The sequence below is a fragment of the Triticum urartu genome, chromosome 5A, assembly GCF_056163025.1.
Source record: "Triticum urartu cultivar PI428250 chromosome 5A, HENAU_Tu73, whole genome shotgun sequence".
Classification (NCBI taxonomy): Eukaryota; Viridiplantae; Streptophyta; class Magnoliopsida; order Poales; family Poaceae; genus Triticum; species Triticum urartu.
In genome coordinates, this window is record NC_141877.1 from 686,522,585 (window position 1) to 686,543,199 (window position 20,615).

The 20,615-nt window shown below is 42.8% G+C and overlaps 1 protein-coding gene across 1 annotated transcript; it reads left to right on the forward strand.

The window, feature by feature from the left end:
* Positions 1–3,113: 3,113 nt before the first annotated feature.
* On the forward strand, positions 3,114–4,089 carry LOC125511681 (early nodulin-like protein 8). The gene has a single exon (XM_087522389.1). The coding sequence runs from the start codon at positions 3,274–3,276 to the stop codon at positions 3,880–3,882; it is 609 nt and encodes a 202-aa protein (XP_087378515.1). The 5' UTR covers positions 3,114–3,273; the 3' UTR covers positions 3,883–4,089.
* Positions 4,090–20,615: the final 16,526 nt, after the last annotated feature.

Consider the following 20,615-nt stretch of genomic DNA (forward strand, 5'->3'; position numbering starts at 1 on the left):
TCAAACCCCAAACCAACAAGGGAAGGCAAAGGCAAACACACACACATACACACGATACAGCTCAAGTATTCCTTTCCTTTCCGTGTGTGATCGATTAGCAGCCGGCCGGCAATATATAGTATGGACCACACGCAACCTCGCTTAAACCCACCCTAGCCTATTGTTAGACTTCGTATTGTAGCCCTACTGTGTAAACTATAACTTATTGGTATTGGACTTGTATGTCATCATTATATATATGTGATAGGCCATCCTTTTGAGGGTTGAGCCAGTTCTCCCAAAACCTACGTTTTACATGGTATCGAGTCTAATCTAGGTCCTTCACCCCACCTGCCGTCGCCGTCGCCGCCGCGCCAAAAACCCTAAACCCTAGGGCCGCCGCCGACGCCATGACCACTTCCGCTTCGGGCGCCGCCAGCTTCGGGTCCATCCCCGTGTCGCTTGCCGCTCTCTCAACCTCCCACCTCACCCCCTGGCTCTGTCGGTGCCCCAGTTCTTCGGCACCACCGCTGTGGGCTCCATGTTCTCAGCTCCAATCCCGCCGCTGTCACCTGCAACCTCCGCCGCCACAACGGCGATCCTACCCACGGCCTATTCCTCATCACTTGCCGTCCTCCCGACAGCCTCGGGGGAGGTTCCGCCCGTGATGCCACCCGCGGCCACGCTCGCGACTCTGCCTGCGGCCGTGATCCCGCCCCTGCCCGCGGCATCGGTCGCGGCCGTGGATCCTGTCGCGGCTCCGCCACCAACCGTCCCTGCTGCTGGCGCAATCACGCCCACCGGGCCATTCCACTTCGACAACTTGATCGCCATCCGACTCACGCCGGACAACTACTTGTTCTGGCGCGCCAAGGTCCTACCGCTGCTACGCAGCCGGTCTCTCCTAGGGGTTGTTGATGGTTTGCTACCGTGTCCTCCGCAGGTCATCCCTACCGTCCACGGCCCGGCCATCAACCCGGAACACCGTATGTGGGTGCAGCAGGACTAGGCGATCCTCTCTGCCATCCAGGGTTCCCTCGGCGACGGGGTCGCTGGCCTTTGTCTCTTCAAGAAAAATCTGATGTTCTTTCAAGAAAAATCTGATGTTCTTTCAAGAAAAATTGAAGTTTTTTCAACATGTGTGCATAATTTCGTGCAGGTGTGGGCAAAATGAAAATCGATGCTCTAAATAACAGTCCTTTTGAAGCATTAATTTTGTTTTTTTCCAACACCTACACGAACGTGATTTCGTAGCAAAATTTTGCATGCATATGGAAAAAAACACCAATGTTTGTGCCAAAATATTTCAATTTCTTTTTTGTATTTTTTTCGAATTTTACTTACTGTCCATCCAAACTCATGTGACTCGGGTGCAAACAACGCTTTCGGATTTTACTTATTGTCCTAAGAGCATCTACAGTAGGGCACCCCAAACCCTCCTCAAACGCTCGGGTGGCCCGCCACCGGTCAAGATTTTTCATCTAGACGAATGCTTTAAACGGGCCTCAAATATCCAGGCTGACCAGCACCCTTCATATCCAGCCCAAATGTGGAACGGATATGGGGCGCCCGGGCGCGCCCGTGCACGCCCATCACATCGGATCCGGTCCATACTGACCCATCCGACCCCACATATACTCGGTCTCATCCGCTCACCGAAGCAAACCCTAGCCACTTCACTTCACTCCCCTTCACCCCCTCCGCCACCCGAACTCACCTCCGGCGGTTTCCGGCCGTCTCCGACATGGCAGGCAGCGGATCAGACTCCGACCACTCCGGAACCGGATGCCTCTGTAGGCGTTTGAGGGGTCGGATTTAGCAAGTCCGACTGTAGATGCTCTAAGAGTATCTACAACCAGACTTGGCAAATCCGACCCCTCAAATGCCCGCAGACGTGCCCGGACGCGTCCGCGGGCACTGACCAGGCACCCCTCAAATTGCGTCGTCCACATCCGTGTATATCATATCCGAACTCCTATATCCATACTAAATCATGCAACATCGCCCAAATTAAGTAGATCAACTGACTGGACATAGAATCAGACATAGGACACCACAATTGTTCACCAAAAGATCACCAAAGTTCACATAAACGACATACAACTTTATACTACATCTAAAATTTGAAATGAAATTGAACTTCACTACTTCCGGGTTGGCCCTTTCCCCTTTTGGTCACCGACATAGCTGTAGCCGTCATCGGCTGGTGGAGGATCACCCGATTCGTCGGACAAGGAGCCGTCGCCATCGGACAAGGAGGAGGAGATGATGATGAGGCCCTTGAGGCGCTGGGCGGCCCGGTCTGCTGGCCCCTGAGCTTGGCCAGCTGAGCCGCCTCTGCCGCCTTCTCCTTTGCCTCCCGCTCGGACTGCTCGATGGCAAGCCGAATTGCCTTCGCGTTCTTCCGGCGGAGCCGCCGAGCGTCCGTCTCCGCCGTCGTAAGCGACCGACGGTAGACCCACGCAAGGAGCCATTCGTCCTCGTCGGGCTCTGCCGGTAACCCACGGCAGCGGCGGACAGAGCTCTTCGTAGCGTCCCTCTCCCTTGCCTGCTGCCTCTCGTGGCGGGCGGCGCGCGCCTCCGACTTCGGTGTGGGCGTCCGGGCCGGCTGGGCGGGCACAAGCACCCACCGCTACTCACAAGGGGGAGTGACAGCCGCCTGTCGAAGCTGCCCCCGGGCCGGGAGGGGTCAGCGCCGGCGTCCGATCTGCGCCAATGGGGAAAGTGTGGCTGTGCCGAGGCTGCAGATCCGGAGCTGCCCCCCGGTCTCCACCTTGGACCGCTCCAAGGCGATGCGGAGGGCTAGCTCATACTCCAAATCTAGCTCGTCGTCGGGTCGATTGGCAGAGCTTGACATTGCGCTGGATTCGACCGGAATCGGTGCGGGGAGAGGAGCGGACGGAGAGAGAGAGAGCGAGCTAGGGTTTTGGAGCGATGAGCCCGGCGTGGTTTTTTGTGGGACATCCACGGGTCTGACTTGTCAGACGGACGCGGTCGGGCGTGCTCTGACCGTCGTCTCGTATCCATCGTATATTTGGAACGGATTCGAAAGATTTGGTTGGGTCGATTTTTTGTGATGGGCCAGTTACCTGCCCGGCCCGGGCGCCCGCATCTGGTTCTGGGTAGGGCGGCGCGTCACGTGGTCAAATCTACCCGTTGGTTACCTTTCCTCCACTCCGGCTCCTCTCCTCTCCTCATCATAAATCCGCATCTGGAATCTAGCCAGCCAGACACAACCAATCCCAATCCAAGAAAAAGCAGAGGGAGGAGCTTTGGGGAAGCAGAGGACGGACGATGGGCACGCCGGTGGGAATGGCGACTCTAGCGGCCCTGGCGCTGCTGCTGTGCGTCTCCATGGACGGGTGCGCCGCCGCTGAGTACAAGGTGGGCGGTCTGGACGCGTGGGGGGTGCCGCCGTCCAGCAAGCCGGACGTGTACGTGCGGTGGGCCAAGTCCGTCCCCGTCAAGCTCGGCGACGCCCTCTTCTTCCTCTACCCGCCCAGCCAGGACAGCGCCGTGCAGGTCACCGCCAAGGCCTTCGCCGCCTGCCACGTCTCCGACCCGCTGCTCAAGCTGGAGGACGGCAACTCCGTCTTCAACCTCACCAAGCCCGGGCGGGCCTACTTCACCAGCGCCGCCCCGGGCCGCTGCCGCAAGGGCCAGAAGCTGTCGGTGGACGTGCCTGGCGCCGATGGGAAGCTGCTCAAGCCGTCCGCGGACGACGAGGCCGCGCTCAAGGCGCTCTCTGCGCTGCCGCCTGCCGCTGCCCCGTCCGAGGCGCTCCCCTCGCTCTCGCCCGGCCCCGACGACGACGACGACTCGGCTGCCTCCTCCATGGCCCTGCACCGGGCCGCCGGATCCGCTCTGTCTCTCCTCGCCGCTCTCATCCTCATGTGGCTGTGATTCACGTGAGATGCTCTTCTTCTTCTTCCTCCCATCCATTCCGATTTCTTGATTTCTTTTTTTCTTTCTTGATTTCTTTCTTTCTTTCTTTCTTTTTTGTCAGATGAGAAACATGAATTGTACTCTAATCTACTCTACTCTACTCCGGAGTATTAATTTATTTGTTTGGATTGGATTATAAGTATAATTGATTGATTGATTGATTGATTGATTGATTGATGCGGATTTCTTGAATGGGATGAGCATTCTCTGTGGGGAATTGGAATTGGAACTGCAACTGGAATTGGAGAATCAGATTGTCTTACTACTAGTGGAGCGGAGCACTACAAGGCCGTTAATTTAAGCAAGAGGTGTGAGTGATCTGTTCATGATGGGTGTCACAAGATTAGATTAGATTAGATTAGATTAGATTAGATTAGATTAGATTAGCTCATGCGCTAGCTGGAGAGGTGGAGCTGCGCGCGCACATGGACATGTCTGCCTTTGTCGGTGCCGTCACGGCAAGGAATTTATTGCCCCCCACCGCACCGCACCGCCAACGCAAGGCAAGGCAACGAATCCATACCAATAATGAAATGAAACGTCAGCATATGGCAGGAGCAGGGATTTTTTTTTTTTAAAATGGGGGTTCGGGGGTTTTGGAGGGTTAATTCAGAGGTGTGATAATAATCGATTCAACTTTACTTCTGGAGCATTTGAGTCATGTCCGCATAGTCCTCGCACTAGTAGAAAAAGGACCTAGTCCCGGTTTGATTTTGGCCCGGTACTAATGGTACCATTAGTGCCGGTTCGAACGGCTATGCATTAATGCCGGTTCGTGTTGAACCTTTAGTACCGGTTCGTGTCACGAACCGGTACTAAAGGGGTTTGACCTTTAGTCCCTGTTGGAGACACAAACTGGGACTATAGGGCAATTTTCAAACTCTACCCCCCTCCCCGTGTATCGCCATTTTAGTTTTGAAAATAACAAAAGAAAATGATAAAAAAAATCAAAAAATAAAATTCTTCGAGATGTACTTACATTACTACATCTACTAGTTAGGAAAATTAAAAAACTTAAATTTGGACATGTTTTGCAAAAAGGTGTTATGAAAAAGTAAAACGGCCATAACTTTTGCATACGATGTCGGGAAAAAATGTATAATGTATCAAAATGTTCAGAACGAAAATCCACATCCGATTTTCACAACCTATGGCCTGTTTGCAATTTTTTAGAATTCTCAAATTCTAAAAGGAAAAAAAAGATATGCTTAAATTTTAGTTTTTTTGGTTAAATCTGGTCAAACTATGGTAAAACTACTTATTCAAGAAGTATTTCAAACTATGGTCAAACTATGGTCAAATTGGGGTCAAACTTATTCAAGAAATATTAGTGTTACTAAATAATTACTGTTTTTTAGAATAATAGTTTCGAACTTAAATGGTGAAACGTGTGACTTAATGCTCAAGCTAAACCGCTGAGGGTTAATAGGATTGACATCTTACATTTGCCAGGAAAACAACAAGTGTAGACTTGAAAAGTAGGGGGGATAGAACTACAAAGTTAAGCATGCTCAGGCTGGGGGAGTGAGAGGATGGGTGACCGACCGGGAAGTTAGACGATTTGGAATGAGTGATCCACACTTGAGTAGTTAAGAGGGGTGATTAGAGATTAAATCATCAAATAATTCAGAAAATCAAAAAAAAACAATTTTTTTTCCAAAATTTGCAGAATTTTTTTCAAAAAAAAACCTTTAGCCCATACCACGGCGCGAGCTCACGCCACGTGGTGGTCCTTTAGTGCCGGTTCGTGCCGAACCGGTACTAAAGGGGGGGGGGGGCTTTAGTCTCCACTCTTTAGTGCCGGTTGCAGAACCGGCACTAAAGGCCCTTACGAACCAGTGATAAAACTCCGTTTTCTACTAGTGTCGGGATCTTTTCGTCTCGAGTCTAAAACGGTTACTACTCCCTACTCAAGCTTAATCTCTAGGGGAATATAGTGAAAGCTGCGCACGCATGCATAACTCATCAATTACATTACTATAACCTTGAGTAATAAGGGAAACCGAATATGCACAAGACAGTAACACTCACTTGAAGTTGTAAGGAAATAGTATTTTTATCCTTTTTATTTTTATTTTTGAGCAACGATTGTAGCAAGTTGTCCTCGGTTTCTGTGACATTGTTTTTAACCGTCCATTCATGTATGATATTTCGGTTAATGAATCCAATGTCATAGATTTGTGCTTTTCTGCATTCGATGATCTTCAATCTGCATAATATAGTGAAGATAATTATATATACACATGCAATGAAAGAGCTGAGCTATATATAGAGACTTAATTACAGAAGTAGTACTTACAGACAGTAGCAAGTCACGAGTGTTTTGTCGAGGGCCTTTTGATTGTATAACTGGAATAACTCGTCAAATTCGATAGAGAACAAACCAGTTCCAACGAGGTCGTGCTCCTCTTTAATTCTCATCATCAAAACATCCTTCCCAAATTCGCTGCAGGTTTTCATGTATCATTGATGGAATCTTCGCATCATCATTGTTAGAGGAGAACTTCCATCTTTGACGAGAGGCTTCCCGTACTGGTATCTGAATCCGACCACCTCCATTGTTTCAAACTCTACATCATCGCCCAGGTAATCACCAGGATTGGTACCGAGCACCATCCCTGGCAGATGTCTTGTAGGCCACAAATGCGGGCCAGTGATCTCTTATCTTCTCAAATCGGCCAGTGAATTCTGGAGTCTTCCCTTTGTTGACAAACGTTGATTCCAACTCATTCTTCCACCTCCTGAATATGTTTGCCATCTTCTTAAGAGCACACGCCTTGACCAGTGGCTCTATAACTGGCTTATTCGGATCCTCCTCTGGTGGTAGGGTGAAATTTTCCTTTAGTGAGGTCCAAAGATCATCTTTCTGTCTATTGGTGACATAAGAAACTTGAGGGTCTTCGTTCTTAGGTTTATTCCATAGCTGGATGTTGTCCCTAACAATAGCTCTGCACTGAGCAGAAAATGTTTCCTTGGTCCGCCTAGGTTCAATCGGTTGGCCATTGTCCGCGAGTGCTGTGATCGTGAACCTTTCATCCTGGTGCAACCTTTTCTTCGGGCCTTGTCTCGTTACCGAAGTTTGGCTCGATCCGGGGGGCTATAAAAGAAGAAATAAGAGTTAATATACATATACCAAAAGAACTAATGCATCAATTAGTCAGCACTGGCTTAATTAATATATATACCTCACCGGACTTTGGAACAGCTCCCTCCTCCATTCGGTCACCGGAGCCGTCATCATGGTCTCCTTCTTCCTCCGCCATTCGGTCACCGACGCCGTCATGATCATGTCCTTCCTCCTCCATTGTTCGATCACCGGAGCCGTCATCCTCTCCTTCCTGACCATTGGTGTCGTTGAGAAATGACAAGACATCACCTACGTTGAAGATTATACCCCCCAACAACTATTCTTTTTCCAAGTCTCTTTGTTGATCCATAGTTTCTGCAAATATTGCAACATGACAATTAATATACAAACATGAGAGATGTATATATTAGTGGCAAACATAGACCTAGCTAGCTAAACATAGACCAGGAATCATATTAGTGGCCTCGACGCTTCTATGGTTTGGGGTGGCCTCGACAGTGCTTCTAGGGTTTGGGGTGGCCTCGATAACGCTCTTTTAACTTGGTAAATTTGGGTGGCCTCGACAACTCTCTTTTAACTTGGTAAATTTGGGTGGCCTCGACGCTTCTAGGGTTTGGTCGGGCGAGAGGGGGTTGATCGACGTCCCCCTCATGTTGAAGAGTTATCGGAGTTTTCTATGAACAAAAAAATACTACCTATCACATGACATGTCCGACGACCGAACCGGACCGCCTCTCTCATGAATGTCCGACGTCCCTAAAACACTATTCTGATCACGGGATCAGAATATTATTTTGATCACAACATGAACTTCCTGAGTTACACGCATGAACTTCCCTCTGTAGGAACCCGACCTTCGGGCTATCTTTGCAACCGTGTCTCCCCGCATGAATTATTCTGATTAGTCGTCTTCTATATGATGTAAGTGTAATCTAGAAACGGTTTTTAGCAACTAAATGCCTGTTTTAAATAGGTATCTCGCTTGTTGGCGGATTTTGCTCTCGGGTCATGATGAACTTGCGTTTTTTGCAATTTCACTGCCTGAGTTGTTCGACCTGAACTTCCCCCGGTGCTAGGTTGAACTTCCGCCAACCTTGCCCAAATGGGGCTTGCGATATACCGTTGGAAAGCTATGGACATGAGTATCATGACCCAAGTTAAATTTTTTGGCAAAACGTAAGCGGTTTAAGAGCAGTTTTGAAAATTGGGTTTTCTTCACATAAAAAACGTGAATTGTATTTTCGATCGCACTTATAAACTATTTATCGGAATGGGGCAAATAATATGGCGTTGGAAGCTGCTACAAAACCGCTCATTCCACGTGTTGAAAGTTTTCTCTAATTCCCTATGATTAAAGAGTAATTTGGAAAATCATAAAATTTCGCAAATCAAACAGGCGAGTTCGTATTTTCAATGTCATTTCTAAACGGCTAATCCAATTGAGGCAAATGATATAGCGTTGGAAATCTTATAAAAATGTGCTACTTTTCATGTTGAAAGTTTTTTCTAATTTTGAATGATTTAAAAGTACTTTAGAAAACGGTACAAGTTCCACCGAGTTCGTATTTTCGAGCTAATTGTTTAACCGTGCGTCCGAATGCATCAAATGATATGGAGTTGGAAATCTTGAGGAAATGCGAAACTTTTTGGTATATATTGTTTCTCCCAATTCCTTACTATTTTAAGTCAACTTTGAAAATTGCTAAAAACATATTTTTGTTGTAATTTGTATAAACTTTATCGTAATGGGGAAAATAATATACCGTTGAAAAGCTATGGAAAATGCGAAACTTTTTCGTATATAAAGTTTTCTCTAAGTCCCAGTTGTTTTCAAGTAATTTTGAAAATGACGAGATCATGATTTCTGTAACAGATTTTTCAAAAATGCACTGCGTGAAGTACTTGAACTTCTGTTGCAGTTGTGTCTGAACTTCACTCTGTTTTTTGCCCGTAACTCCCAAACAACTTAACGGAATTTAGCAAATGATATACCGATGAAAAACTGTTGTAAAAAGCAACTTTCCCGTGTTGATCATTTTTTCATACTCGCGACGATTTCAAAAGTTTTTCATCTGAAATTGATTCAGTATAGTAGTTGAACTTTCTGCTGTTTTCATGTTAAACTTCCGTGCCGTATTTTTGTTTGTAATTTTCTTATCCATTCGTGAGTGTTACACAAATGATATTCTTTTTGTACAAACCCCTCTCATAATATTATTTTTAACTTTCTCCGTCCGAGGACTTGAACTTATAGCAACAAAAAATTGAACCTTACCTTTTAATTCATTTTTCTCATATTAAACACACACCATGTAGTACATGAACTTTTTCCATTTTTTTAATTTGATTTTTTATTTTCTTTTTGAAATTAAATTGCTCCCAAATAATAACTGAACTTCTTTGTGGATTGAGAGAATTATGTTAAAATGCAAAAAAAAAACAATTTATATTTTGTGTTTTCGAACATGGAAATACAAGGTGAACTTCTCTCGCAAGAATTTTTGAACTTCCTCGGAAAGAGCACTTGAACTTCTTTCAACAAACTTTGTAAGCATATTTTTCTATACTTTTATTCTCACCTGAAATTCAGTCCTTGCAGTACTTGAACTTCTTGTTTTTTCTGTTGAATTACACGCAATTGAAGGTCGGATGTCATTTCTTGACATTTTAAAACATGTAATTGGTGGTCGGACGTCCCGCAATATAAATTTGAACTTCTCCATTTTTTTTTGTAAAATTTAGAAACACCATTTTTATAAACTTTTCGAACTGCTCCATTTTTAATTTTTGAACTTCTTGGTTATTCTATTGTAAAGGGGAAAATCACAGGTTTGTAATAAACATTGAACCACCATATTATTTAAATTGGACCTTCGATGTATTTTATAGAAATGGTTAAACTTACAAAGCAAAATTATTGTTTTTTCCACTTTCTACGATTTGTTTTTTGTCTCGCGACATTTTTAGGCATTTTTTGCTATCGGTGAAATGGCCTAGGCGTTCCTTTTTTTTAAACTGATGATTTTCTTCAGTATATGGGTACACATGAACTTAGGAATTTTCGAAAGATGAACTTCGCATGCTATTGAAATTCAAGAAAATTACACACAACAATACACACACACTTTGTGTGCTACGTGCACAACCAATACATCATCAAGTGTAGCACACCAATACATCATCAAGCTTGCTACCAACATACAAATATAGCGTCACAGGAAAAATCCTTGCGGAAAATTTTCATATAGTCATTTTTTTCAAATTCACCGTAATTTTTAGGCCCTTTTTACAAAATGCCAAATTGACGTTATCCTTTTTGTAACATGAAAAATCAGAATTTTTTATAGACATCAAACTGCTCTACTTTTAAATTTTGAACTTGTGTGTGTATTTTTTCATACAAAGAGAATAAGTGAGTTTTCATGCATAAACACAGAGTTTTTTAATAAATGTCGAACTTCTTCGTTATTTCTAAATGGACTTCTTAGTTTATTCGTTTGTAATGGAAAAAATTTGAGTTTTCGTAATAAATATCGAACTGCTCCATTTTTTGAAATTGAACATCTTGGTTTATTATCTAGTAACAAGGAAAATCTAAGTTTTTCATATACATTGAACTATTCTATTTTTTAAAATTAAGCTTCCTGGTTTTTTCAATTTGGACTCCTTGGTGTTATTCATTTGTAACAGAACAAAATACTAATTTTGTAATAAACATCATAGAACTTGGTTATTTCGAACTTAATTTCTTGGTTTATTCACTAGTAATGGGGAAAATTAGAGTTTTTGTAATAAATATTAAGCTGCTCCCTTTTTTCAATTGAACTTCTTGGTTTATTATTTATTAACGAGGAAAATCTGGGTTTTGAACTTCTATTTTTTGTATGTATGAAGTTCTGATTTATTCAAAAAAATAAAGGAAAAGCATACACATAGCACGAGCACACCGAACGCACCACACACAAACACCACACGAACGCACACACGACCATCTTGTAAAATAATTAGTTGGTGACACACTGTCGACTTTCCTAGTTTGCTAAGTTGGTTCCATTTATCTCAAAATGGTGTTCAGTGGTGATTTTCCTTCTCTGTTGGTAGTAGCATGACTTCACAAATTCCCCAAACATGTTAGTTACTAGAGAGGAAAAAAATCACATGTGCACAGGGAGCAGTGTGTGTGTGAGGCGCTACCGGATTGAATGCCACATTGCTGAGATTGGCCTTACACAACTCGTACATTTTCACTCGCTTTTACATCTTTCATGCATTCAAGAACAAAATTGTGTTGCAAACATATGTCATTTCTTTGCCCAAATTTTCTGTGTGCTTGTCCAACCGTGATGAAACCCAGATCAGGATAAAGAGCCCTTGCTTGACTCTCACGCTCGACGGCAAGGGCAAGCAAGGGGAGCTGCCGCGCGAAGGTTTAGGGCCCATTGCTGGCACGTGAGGCCCGGTCGTTGCTCGGGTTTTACACGATAGCTCGTCGACAGATGGCCCGTATCAGCGACGCACAATGATGAAAGACACCGCTGGCACCCCTTGAAGGTCAGGTAGGCACCCCACGAAGGTCGAGTATTGGGATGGTGATGATCCGCGTTGGCGGCGCGCGGTTGGCCAGGTTTGTGGAGGAGCAAGAGGCTCCGCCCGATGTAGCTGACGGCAACTGCACCGCCGATATTTTTCTTCTGCAAACTTGCAGTGTTCTCATATTACTTGAACCTCTAAAATTATACTTATTGAACTTTGTGTCGTTTTCCGATGTACTCGCCATCATTTTGTTTGTTGAATTTCGTTTTGGTTTCCAAGGCTTTTTAAACGTATGAACTTTAGTGTGTTTTCAATGGATTTCAGATTACAACAAGCACCTGTGGAGCATCCGCACTTTGCACAACTAATTTTGACGGTAAGTGCTATTTTTGTGCACTTTAAAATACATATAACATGGTGCCAGAATACAGAAAAGACCAAATCCAAAATGCTCCCGTATACTGTACAAAACTGAAAGTCAAGTACGGCCAAACATCCAGACCAAAATTCAGGAACCTACAACATTATACCACTACCGAATCTATACGACCAACTAGTATTAGTTTATTCGAACTGCCCGTGATGGATCACCTGGCCGCCAGGAGCATCATGGGCTGCGCATACCGCAGCACAGCTTGGCACTGCTCCCTCCGCACAGCTGCATAGAGCACGGCGGCGGCGGCGGCCTCGAGCACGGCTGGAACCAAGTTGTCTACAGAGCCCTCCATCGCCGTGGGACACCATGGAGCCAGCTCGTTTGCAGAAGAGCTCGACGGTGGCCTACTCTGAATCCATTCTTTTCAGATAACCGACACTACGTCATTTTTTTCCTGCAAATCCACACTCCCATGGTAATCAGAGGCACAATTCAGGTTCAGATGCCCGAATGGTCCAGTGTCCGATAATGAGATAGACATGAACTCTCGCCAGGAATCCAAAGCATCACGTCCGTGATAAGTAGACCGAAATGATTCTGCATCTACTACTATTACTCCACACATCAACCACTATCCAGTATGCATTTAGAGTATTAAGTTCATAAGAATAGAGTAACACATTAGGCAAGATGACATGATGTAGAGGGATAATTCGAAGAGACTTGCAAAGATATTAAATCATGCATAAAAGAATTCAGAAAAGAATCAAATATTGTTCATAGATAATCTTGATCATAAAACCCACAATTCATCGGATCTCGACAAACACACCGCAAAATGAATTACATTGAATAGATCTCCAAGAGAATCGAGGAGAACTTTGTATTGAGACCCAAAGAGAGAGAAGAGACCATCTAGCTAATTACTATGGACCCAAAGGTCTGTGGTAAACTACTCACACATCATCGGAGAGGCTATGGTGTTGATGTAGAAGCCCTCCATGATCGATTCCCCTTCCGACGGAGCGCCGGAAAAGGTCCGAAGATGGTATCTCACGGGTACAGAAGGTTGCGGTAGTGGAAATAGGGTTTCGTGGTGCTCTCGGATGTTTTTGAGGTATATGAGTATATATAGGCGAAAGAAGTAGGTCCGCGGAGCCATGAGGGGCCCACGAGTGTGGGGGCGCGCCCTCCTACCTCGTGGCCGCCTCGTTTCTTCCTTGATGTCCACTCTAAGTCTCCTGGATTGCGTTTGTTCCAAAAATAACTCTCTCAAAGGTTTCGTTCCGTTTGGATTCCGTTTGATATTCCTTTTCTGTGAGACACTGAAATAGGCAAAAAAACAGCAATTTGCACTAGGCCTTTGGTTAGTAGGTTAGTCTCAAAAATAATATAAAAAGATATATTAAAGCCCATTAAACATCCAAAACAGATAATATAATAGCATGGAACAATCAAAAATTGTAGATACGTTGGAGACGTATCAAGCATCCCCAAGCTTAATTCCTGCTCGTCCTTGAGTAGATAAATGATAAAAATAGAATTTTTGATGTGGAATGCTACCTAACATAATTCTCAATGTAATTTTCTTTATTGTGGCATGAATGTTCAGACCGAAAGATTCAAGACAAAAGTTTAATATTGACATAAAAATAATAATACTTCAAGCATACTAACAAAGCAATCATGTCTTCTCAAAATAACATGGCCAAAGAAAGTTATCCCTACAAAATCATATAGTCTAGCTATGCTCTATCTTCATCGCACAGAGTATTTAATCATGCACAACCCCGATGACAAGCCAAGAAATTGTTTCATACTTTTGATGTTATCAAACTTTTTCAATCTTCACGCAATATATGAGCGTGAGCCATGGACATAACACTATATGTGGAATAGAATGGTGGTTGTGGAGAAGACAAAAAGGGAGAAGATAGTCTCAAATCAACTAGGCATATCAACGTGCTATGGAGATGCCCATCAATAGATATCAAGCTGAGTGAGTAGGTATTGTCATGCAATGGATGCACTAGAGCTATAAGTGTATGAAAGCTCAACTAAAGAAACTAAGTGGGTGTGCATCCAACTCACTTGCTCACGAGGACCTAGGGCGTTTTGAGGAAGCCCATCATTGGAATATACAAGCCAAGTTCTATAATGTAAAATTTCCACTAGTATATGAAAGTGAAAACATAGGAGACTCTCTATCATGAAGATCATGGTGCTACTTTGAAGCACAAGTGTGGTAAAAGGATAGTAACATTGTCCCTTCTCTCTTTTTCTCTCATTTTTTTATTTGGGCCTTTTCCTCTTTTTTATCGCCTTTTTTTCTTTTCTCTTTTCTTCTTCTTTTCGTCCGGATTCTCATCCCGACTTGTGGGGGAATCATAGTCTCCATCATCCTTTCCTCACTTGGGACAATGCTCTAATAATGATGATCATCACACTTTTATTTACTTACAACTCAAAAATTACAACTCAATACTAGAACAAAATATGACTCTATGTGAATGCCTCTAGCGGTGTACCGGGATATGCAATGAATCAAGAGTGACATGTACGAAATAATTATAAAAGGTGGCTTTGCCACAAATACAATGTCAACTACATGATCATGCAAAGCAATATGACAATGATGTAACGTGTCATAACAAACGGAACGGTGGTAAGTTGCATGGCAATATATCTCGGAATGGCTATGGAAATGCCATAATAGGTAGGTGTGGTGGCTGTTTTGAGGAAGGTATATGGTGGGTGTATGGTACCTTCGAAAGTTGTGCGATACTAGAGAGGCTAGCTATGGTGGAAGGGTGAGAGTGTGTATAATCCATGGACTCAACATTAGTCATAAAGAACTCACATACTTATTGCAAAAATCTATTAGTTATCGAAAAAAAGTACTACGCACATGCTCCTATGGGGATAGATTGGTAGGAAAAGACCATAGCTCGTCCCCGGCCACCACTCATAAGGAAGACAATAAATAAATAAATAAATACTGCTCCGACTTCATCACATAACGGTTCACCATATGTGCATGCTACGGGAATCACAAACTTTAGAACAAGTATTTCTCAAATTCACCACTACTCAACTAGCATGACTCTAATATCACCATCTTAAGATATCAAAACAATCATCAAGTATCAAACTTCTCATAGTATTCAATGCACTTTTTATGAAAGTTTTTATTATACCCATCTTGGATGCCTATCATATTATGACTAATTTTATAGACAAAACAAATTACCATGCTGTTCTAAAAGACTCTCAAAATAATATAAGTGAATCATGAGAGATCAATAATTTCTATAAAATAAAACCACCACCGTGCTCTTAAAGATATAAGTGAAGCGCTAGAGCAAAATTATCTAGCTCAAAAGATATAAGTGAAGCACATAGAGTATTCTAATAAATTACGATTTATGTGTGTCTCTCCAAAAGGTGTGTACAACAATGATGAATGTGGTAAACTAAAAATCAAAGACTCAAATCATACGAGACGCTCCAAGCAAAACACATATCATGTGGTGAATAAAAATATAGCCTCAAGTAAAGTTACCGATGGACGAAGACGAAAGAGGGGATGCCTTCCGGGGCATCCCCAAGCTTAGGCTTTTGGTTGTCCTTGAATTTTACCTTGGAGTGCCTTGGGCATCCCCAAGCTTAGGTTCTTGCCACTCCTTATTCCAAAATCCATCAAATGTTTACCCAAAACTTGAAAACTTCACAACACAAAACTCAACAGAAAATCTCATGAGCTCCGTTAGTATAAGAAAACAAACCACCACTTCAAGGTACTGTAATGAACTCATTATTTATTTATATTGGTGTTAAACCTACTGTATTGCAACTTCTCTATGGTTTATACTCCTCGATACTAGCCATAGATTCATCAAAATAAGCCAACAGCACACGAAAAACAGAATCTGTCAAAAACAGAACAATCTGTAGTAATCTGTAGGTTTCGAACACTTATGTAACCGCTAAAATTCCAAAATAAACTGGTGGACGTGAGTAATTTGTCTATTAATCATCTACAAAAAGAATCAACCTAATCGCACTCTCCAGTAAAAATGGCAGCAAATCTCATGAGCACTAAAGTTTCTGTTTTTTACAGCAAGATCGCAAAGACTTGCCCCAAGTCTTCCCAAAGGTTTTACTTGGCACAAACACTAATTAAAAACATAAAACCACATATAAACAGAAGATAGATGAATTATTTATTACTAAACAGGATCAAAAACAAGAAACAAAAATAAAATTGGGTTGGCTCCCAACAAGCGCTATCGTTTAACGCCCCTAGCTAGGCATAAAAACAAGAATAGATCTAGGTATTGTCATCTTTGGTATGCAATTCTTAAATAGAACACTTATAACCCTTAGGAGTTTCCTTCTTTTTATTAATGATCAAACTCCTAGGCAAGAATTTAAGAAATTCATTTGTAGCAAAAGGTTCCTTAATGATAGCGAAAATGTTGGGGTGAACACTTATTGCTTTGAGATCCGCATTTTCCTTACTAGAAGATTCACCTTTATTTTTAGGTACATACATAAACTTGGAAACTCTAGTAGTAGGAGGATTTGGAGTATTTTTCACATAAGAAAAGGCAAACCTTCAGTTGGTAATAATATCCTCAAGTTTATCAATTCTTGTGGAATCTTGATCTATCTTTTCGTTAACTATGGGTTATTTTTCTTTAAAAAAAATCAGAGTAACTCCTACCTTAGATCCATATTGGGTAATTTGGTTGTGGATATTTTTGTCCAAATTCTCAACCAACTCTAAAGTGGCAACTTTATTTTCAATAATTTCAAGCCTTTGCATCACATGTTCCAAAGTTAAAATAGTTCCATTAACCAAGAGAGGTGGTGGCGCAAACAAATCTATCATAGCATTATAAGAATCAAAAGTATGGCTACCCAAGAAATTCCCTCCAGTAATGGTATCAAGAATATATCTATTCCAAGGGGTGATGCCTACATAAAAATTGCGAAGAAGAACGGAAGTGGACTGCTTCCTAGTGGATCTATTCTGAGCATTGCAAATTCTATACCAAGCATATTTTAAATTTTCTCCCTCGCTTTGTTTAAAATTGAGAACTTCATGATCGGGAGTACTAACTGTTATAGAAGGGCTAGCCATAATAGAAAAACCAACGATCTAACACACAGACACACAAGAAGCAAGAAAAAGGGTGAACAAAAAAGAGGGCGAATAAAATAGCAAGGGTGAAGTGGGGGAGATGAAAACGAGAGGCAAATGGCAAATAATGTAATGCGAGAGATAAGAGTTTGTGATGGGTACTTGGTATGTCTTGACTTGTGCGTAAATCTCCTCGGCAACGGTGCCAGAAATGGCTTGTTGACGGGAGATCAAATCTTGACTTGACTTGGTGCAACCTCCCCGGCAACGGCGCCAGAAATCCTGCTTGCTACCTCTTGAGCATGCGTTGGTTTTCCCTTGAAGAGGAAAGGGTGATGCAGCAAAGTAGCATAAGAATTTCCCTCAGTTTTTGAGAACCAAGGTATCAATCCAGTAGGAGGTAACACGCAAGTACCTACTACCTGCACAAACAAACAAGAACCTCGCAACCAACGTGATAAAGGGGTTGTCAATCCCTTCACGATCACTTAAGAAAGTGAGATCTGATACAGATAATAAGCTAAATATTTTTGGTATTTTTATTGTATAGATTGGAAAATAAAGATTGCAAAATAAACAATGAGAGAAATAGCAAGTTGGTAGGAAAATAATATAATGGAAAATAGACCCGGGGGCCATAGGTTTCACTAGTGGCTTCTCTCAAGATAGCAAATTCTACAGTGGGTGAACAAATTACTGCCGAGCAATTGATAGAAAAGCGCATAGTTATGAGAATATCTAGGCATGATCATGTATATAGGCATCACGTCTGCGACAAGTAGACCAAAATGATTCTGCATCTACTACTATTACTCCACACATCGACCACTATCCAACATGCATCTAGTGTATTAAGTTCATAAGAACAGAGTAACGCATTAGGCAAGATGACATGATGTAGAGGGATAAACTCAAGCAATATGATATAAACCCCATCTTTTTATCCTCGATGCCAACAATACAATACGTGCCTTGCTGCCCCTGCTATCACTGGGAAAGGACACCGCAAGATTGAACCCAAAGCTAAGCACTTCTCCCATTGCGAGAAAGATCAATCTAGTAGGCCAAACCAAACTGATAATTCAAAGAGACTTGCAAAGATATTAAATCACGCATAAAAGAATTCAGAGAAGAATCAAATATTGTTCATAGATAATCTTGATCATAAACCCACAATTCATTGGATCTCGACAAACACACCGCAAAAAGAATTACATCGAATAGATCTCCAAGAGAATCGAGGAGAACTTTGTATTGAGATCCAAAGAGAGAGAAGAAGCCATCTAGCTAATGACTATGGACCCGAAGGTCTGTGGCAAACTACTCACACATCATCGGAGACGCTATGGTGTTGATGTAGAAGCCCTCCGTGATCGATTCCCCTTCCGACGGAGCGCCGGAAAAGGCCCCAAGATGGGATCTCACGGGTACAGAAGGTTGTGGCGGTGGAAATAGGGTTTTGTGGTGCTCTAGGATGTTTTTGGGGTATATGAGTATATATAGGTGAAAGAAGTAGGTCGGCGGAGCCACGAGGGGCCCACGAGGGTGGGGAGCGCGCCTACCCCCTGGGTGCGCCCTCCTACCTCATGGCCGCCTCGTTTCTTCCTTGACATCCACTCCAAGTCTCTTGGATTGCGTTTGTTCCAAAAATAACTCTCCCGAAGGTTTCATTCCGTTTGATATTCTTTTTCTGCGAAACACTGAAATAGGCAAGAAAACAACAATTTGCACTGGGCCTTTGGTTAGTAGATGAGTCCCAAAAATAATATAAAAAGGTGTATCAAAGCCCATTAAACATCCAAAACAGATAATATAATAGCATGGAACAATCAAAATTTATAGATACGTTGGAGACATATCACGAGGCGGTGTCGGGGCACGGGGCAGCCGACGTCGGGGCAGGGGCCGGGGCCGGGGCACGGGGCGACGTCGAGGCAGGGGCCAGGGCACGGGATGACACATCGGGGCAGGGCAGGGGCGCGGGGCCACGACGATGAGGAGCGGGCGGCGATGGCGATGGCGACGTCGGGCAGGGGTGCAACATCGAGGAGCAGCACCAGCCTGGCGGCGTCCGAGAGAAGAATGGCGGATGGGGGGAATTTTCCTAAGTGTCGGGTTATATAGCAACCACCTTTTCTCCTCGTTCGTACCTCAAACCGGGACCAATGCCCCCCTTTAGTCCCGGTTGGTGTCACCAACCACGACCAAAGGGACCAAAGGTCAGTTTTCAGCAGCCCAAAGGGCGGGAAACAGAGACCTTTGGTCCCGGTTGGTGGCACTAACCGGGACTAAAGGGGGAATTGGTCCAGGTTGGTGCCATGAACTGGGACCAAAGGGTGGCATTGGTCCCGGTTCGTGCCACCAACCGGGACCAAAGGCCTTGTGCTGGAAATGGCGCGATGCGGTGGGATGTTTAGTCCTACCTCGCTAGCCGAGAGTCTTCGACAGTGGTTTATAAGCGCGGCTGCGCAGACCACTTCGAGCTCCTCTGAAATGCAGGCTTACGGGCCTAAAATCGCTTTATCTACCTGTGGGCCTACTAGGTCTTCTGCGGGCCTAAATCCTAGCCCATGGTTGGTTTTCTAGTCGTATTCAGGCCGTGGTGGCCCAGTAGGTGACATTTTTTATTTTATTTTTTTCCACTATTTTTGTTTTGTTTTTTTGCATTATTTATTTTCTTTTGTTTTTTGCATTATTTTTGCTGTTAGGTCACAAAAATTATAAACTTTCTATTAGTGCCATTAGTTTTCAAATTTGAATAGTTTAAATTTGAATTCTTTGAAATTTGTCCGAATCACTAGTTTGTGAATAACATTACTATAATAATAGATTTTTGAGTGATTCTTCTTCCTGCTATTTAATATTACTGTGTTTTATCATTATATTCAATGTCGTAATTTTTAGGTTATTTTAAATATCTGTTTTAATCAAAAATAGATTTTGTTATTTTAGTTTGCTATTAAAGTTTCTAACAAAAAAATTCTTTATGAAAATTCTTTTTGCTATTAATGTTTTGAACAGAAAATACTTTGATAATTTTAGTTGCATAAATTTTATATAATTTTAGTTTCAAAAATACTAGAGGTTTATAAAAGCATTTTAGTTGATTCCTTTTGCTATTAGAGTTTTATAAAAGCTTTTTAGTTGATTCTTTTTGCTATTGAATAATATTATTGTTTTGTTTTTGTTGATCTTAATAGAATAGTTTAATTGATTATTTTTAGTTCATCCTTTTTGCTATTAGTTCATTCTTTGAGCTAAATGACCATAAAATTGAAAAGCACTACAAATGAACTCTGAAAAGGTTGAAAGTTGGCATGGTATCATCATTTCACCCACATAGCATGTGCTAAAAAGTTGAGAGAGTCACGACAAAAACTGGATGCACTTCATGTACAAAATGGACAATCTCTTTCGAAGTATCAGGGTTTCATATGGAAAGTCATCTGTTTCAAAGGGATTTCATTTTTTTGAACTTATTTAAACTCCAAAATTTTTGTGTGTTCAAAATGCACCATTCAAAGCCACATCATCAATTTTCAACCCTT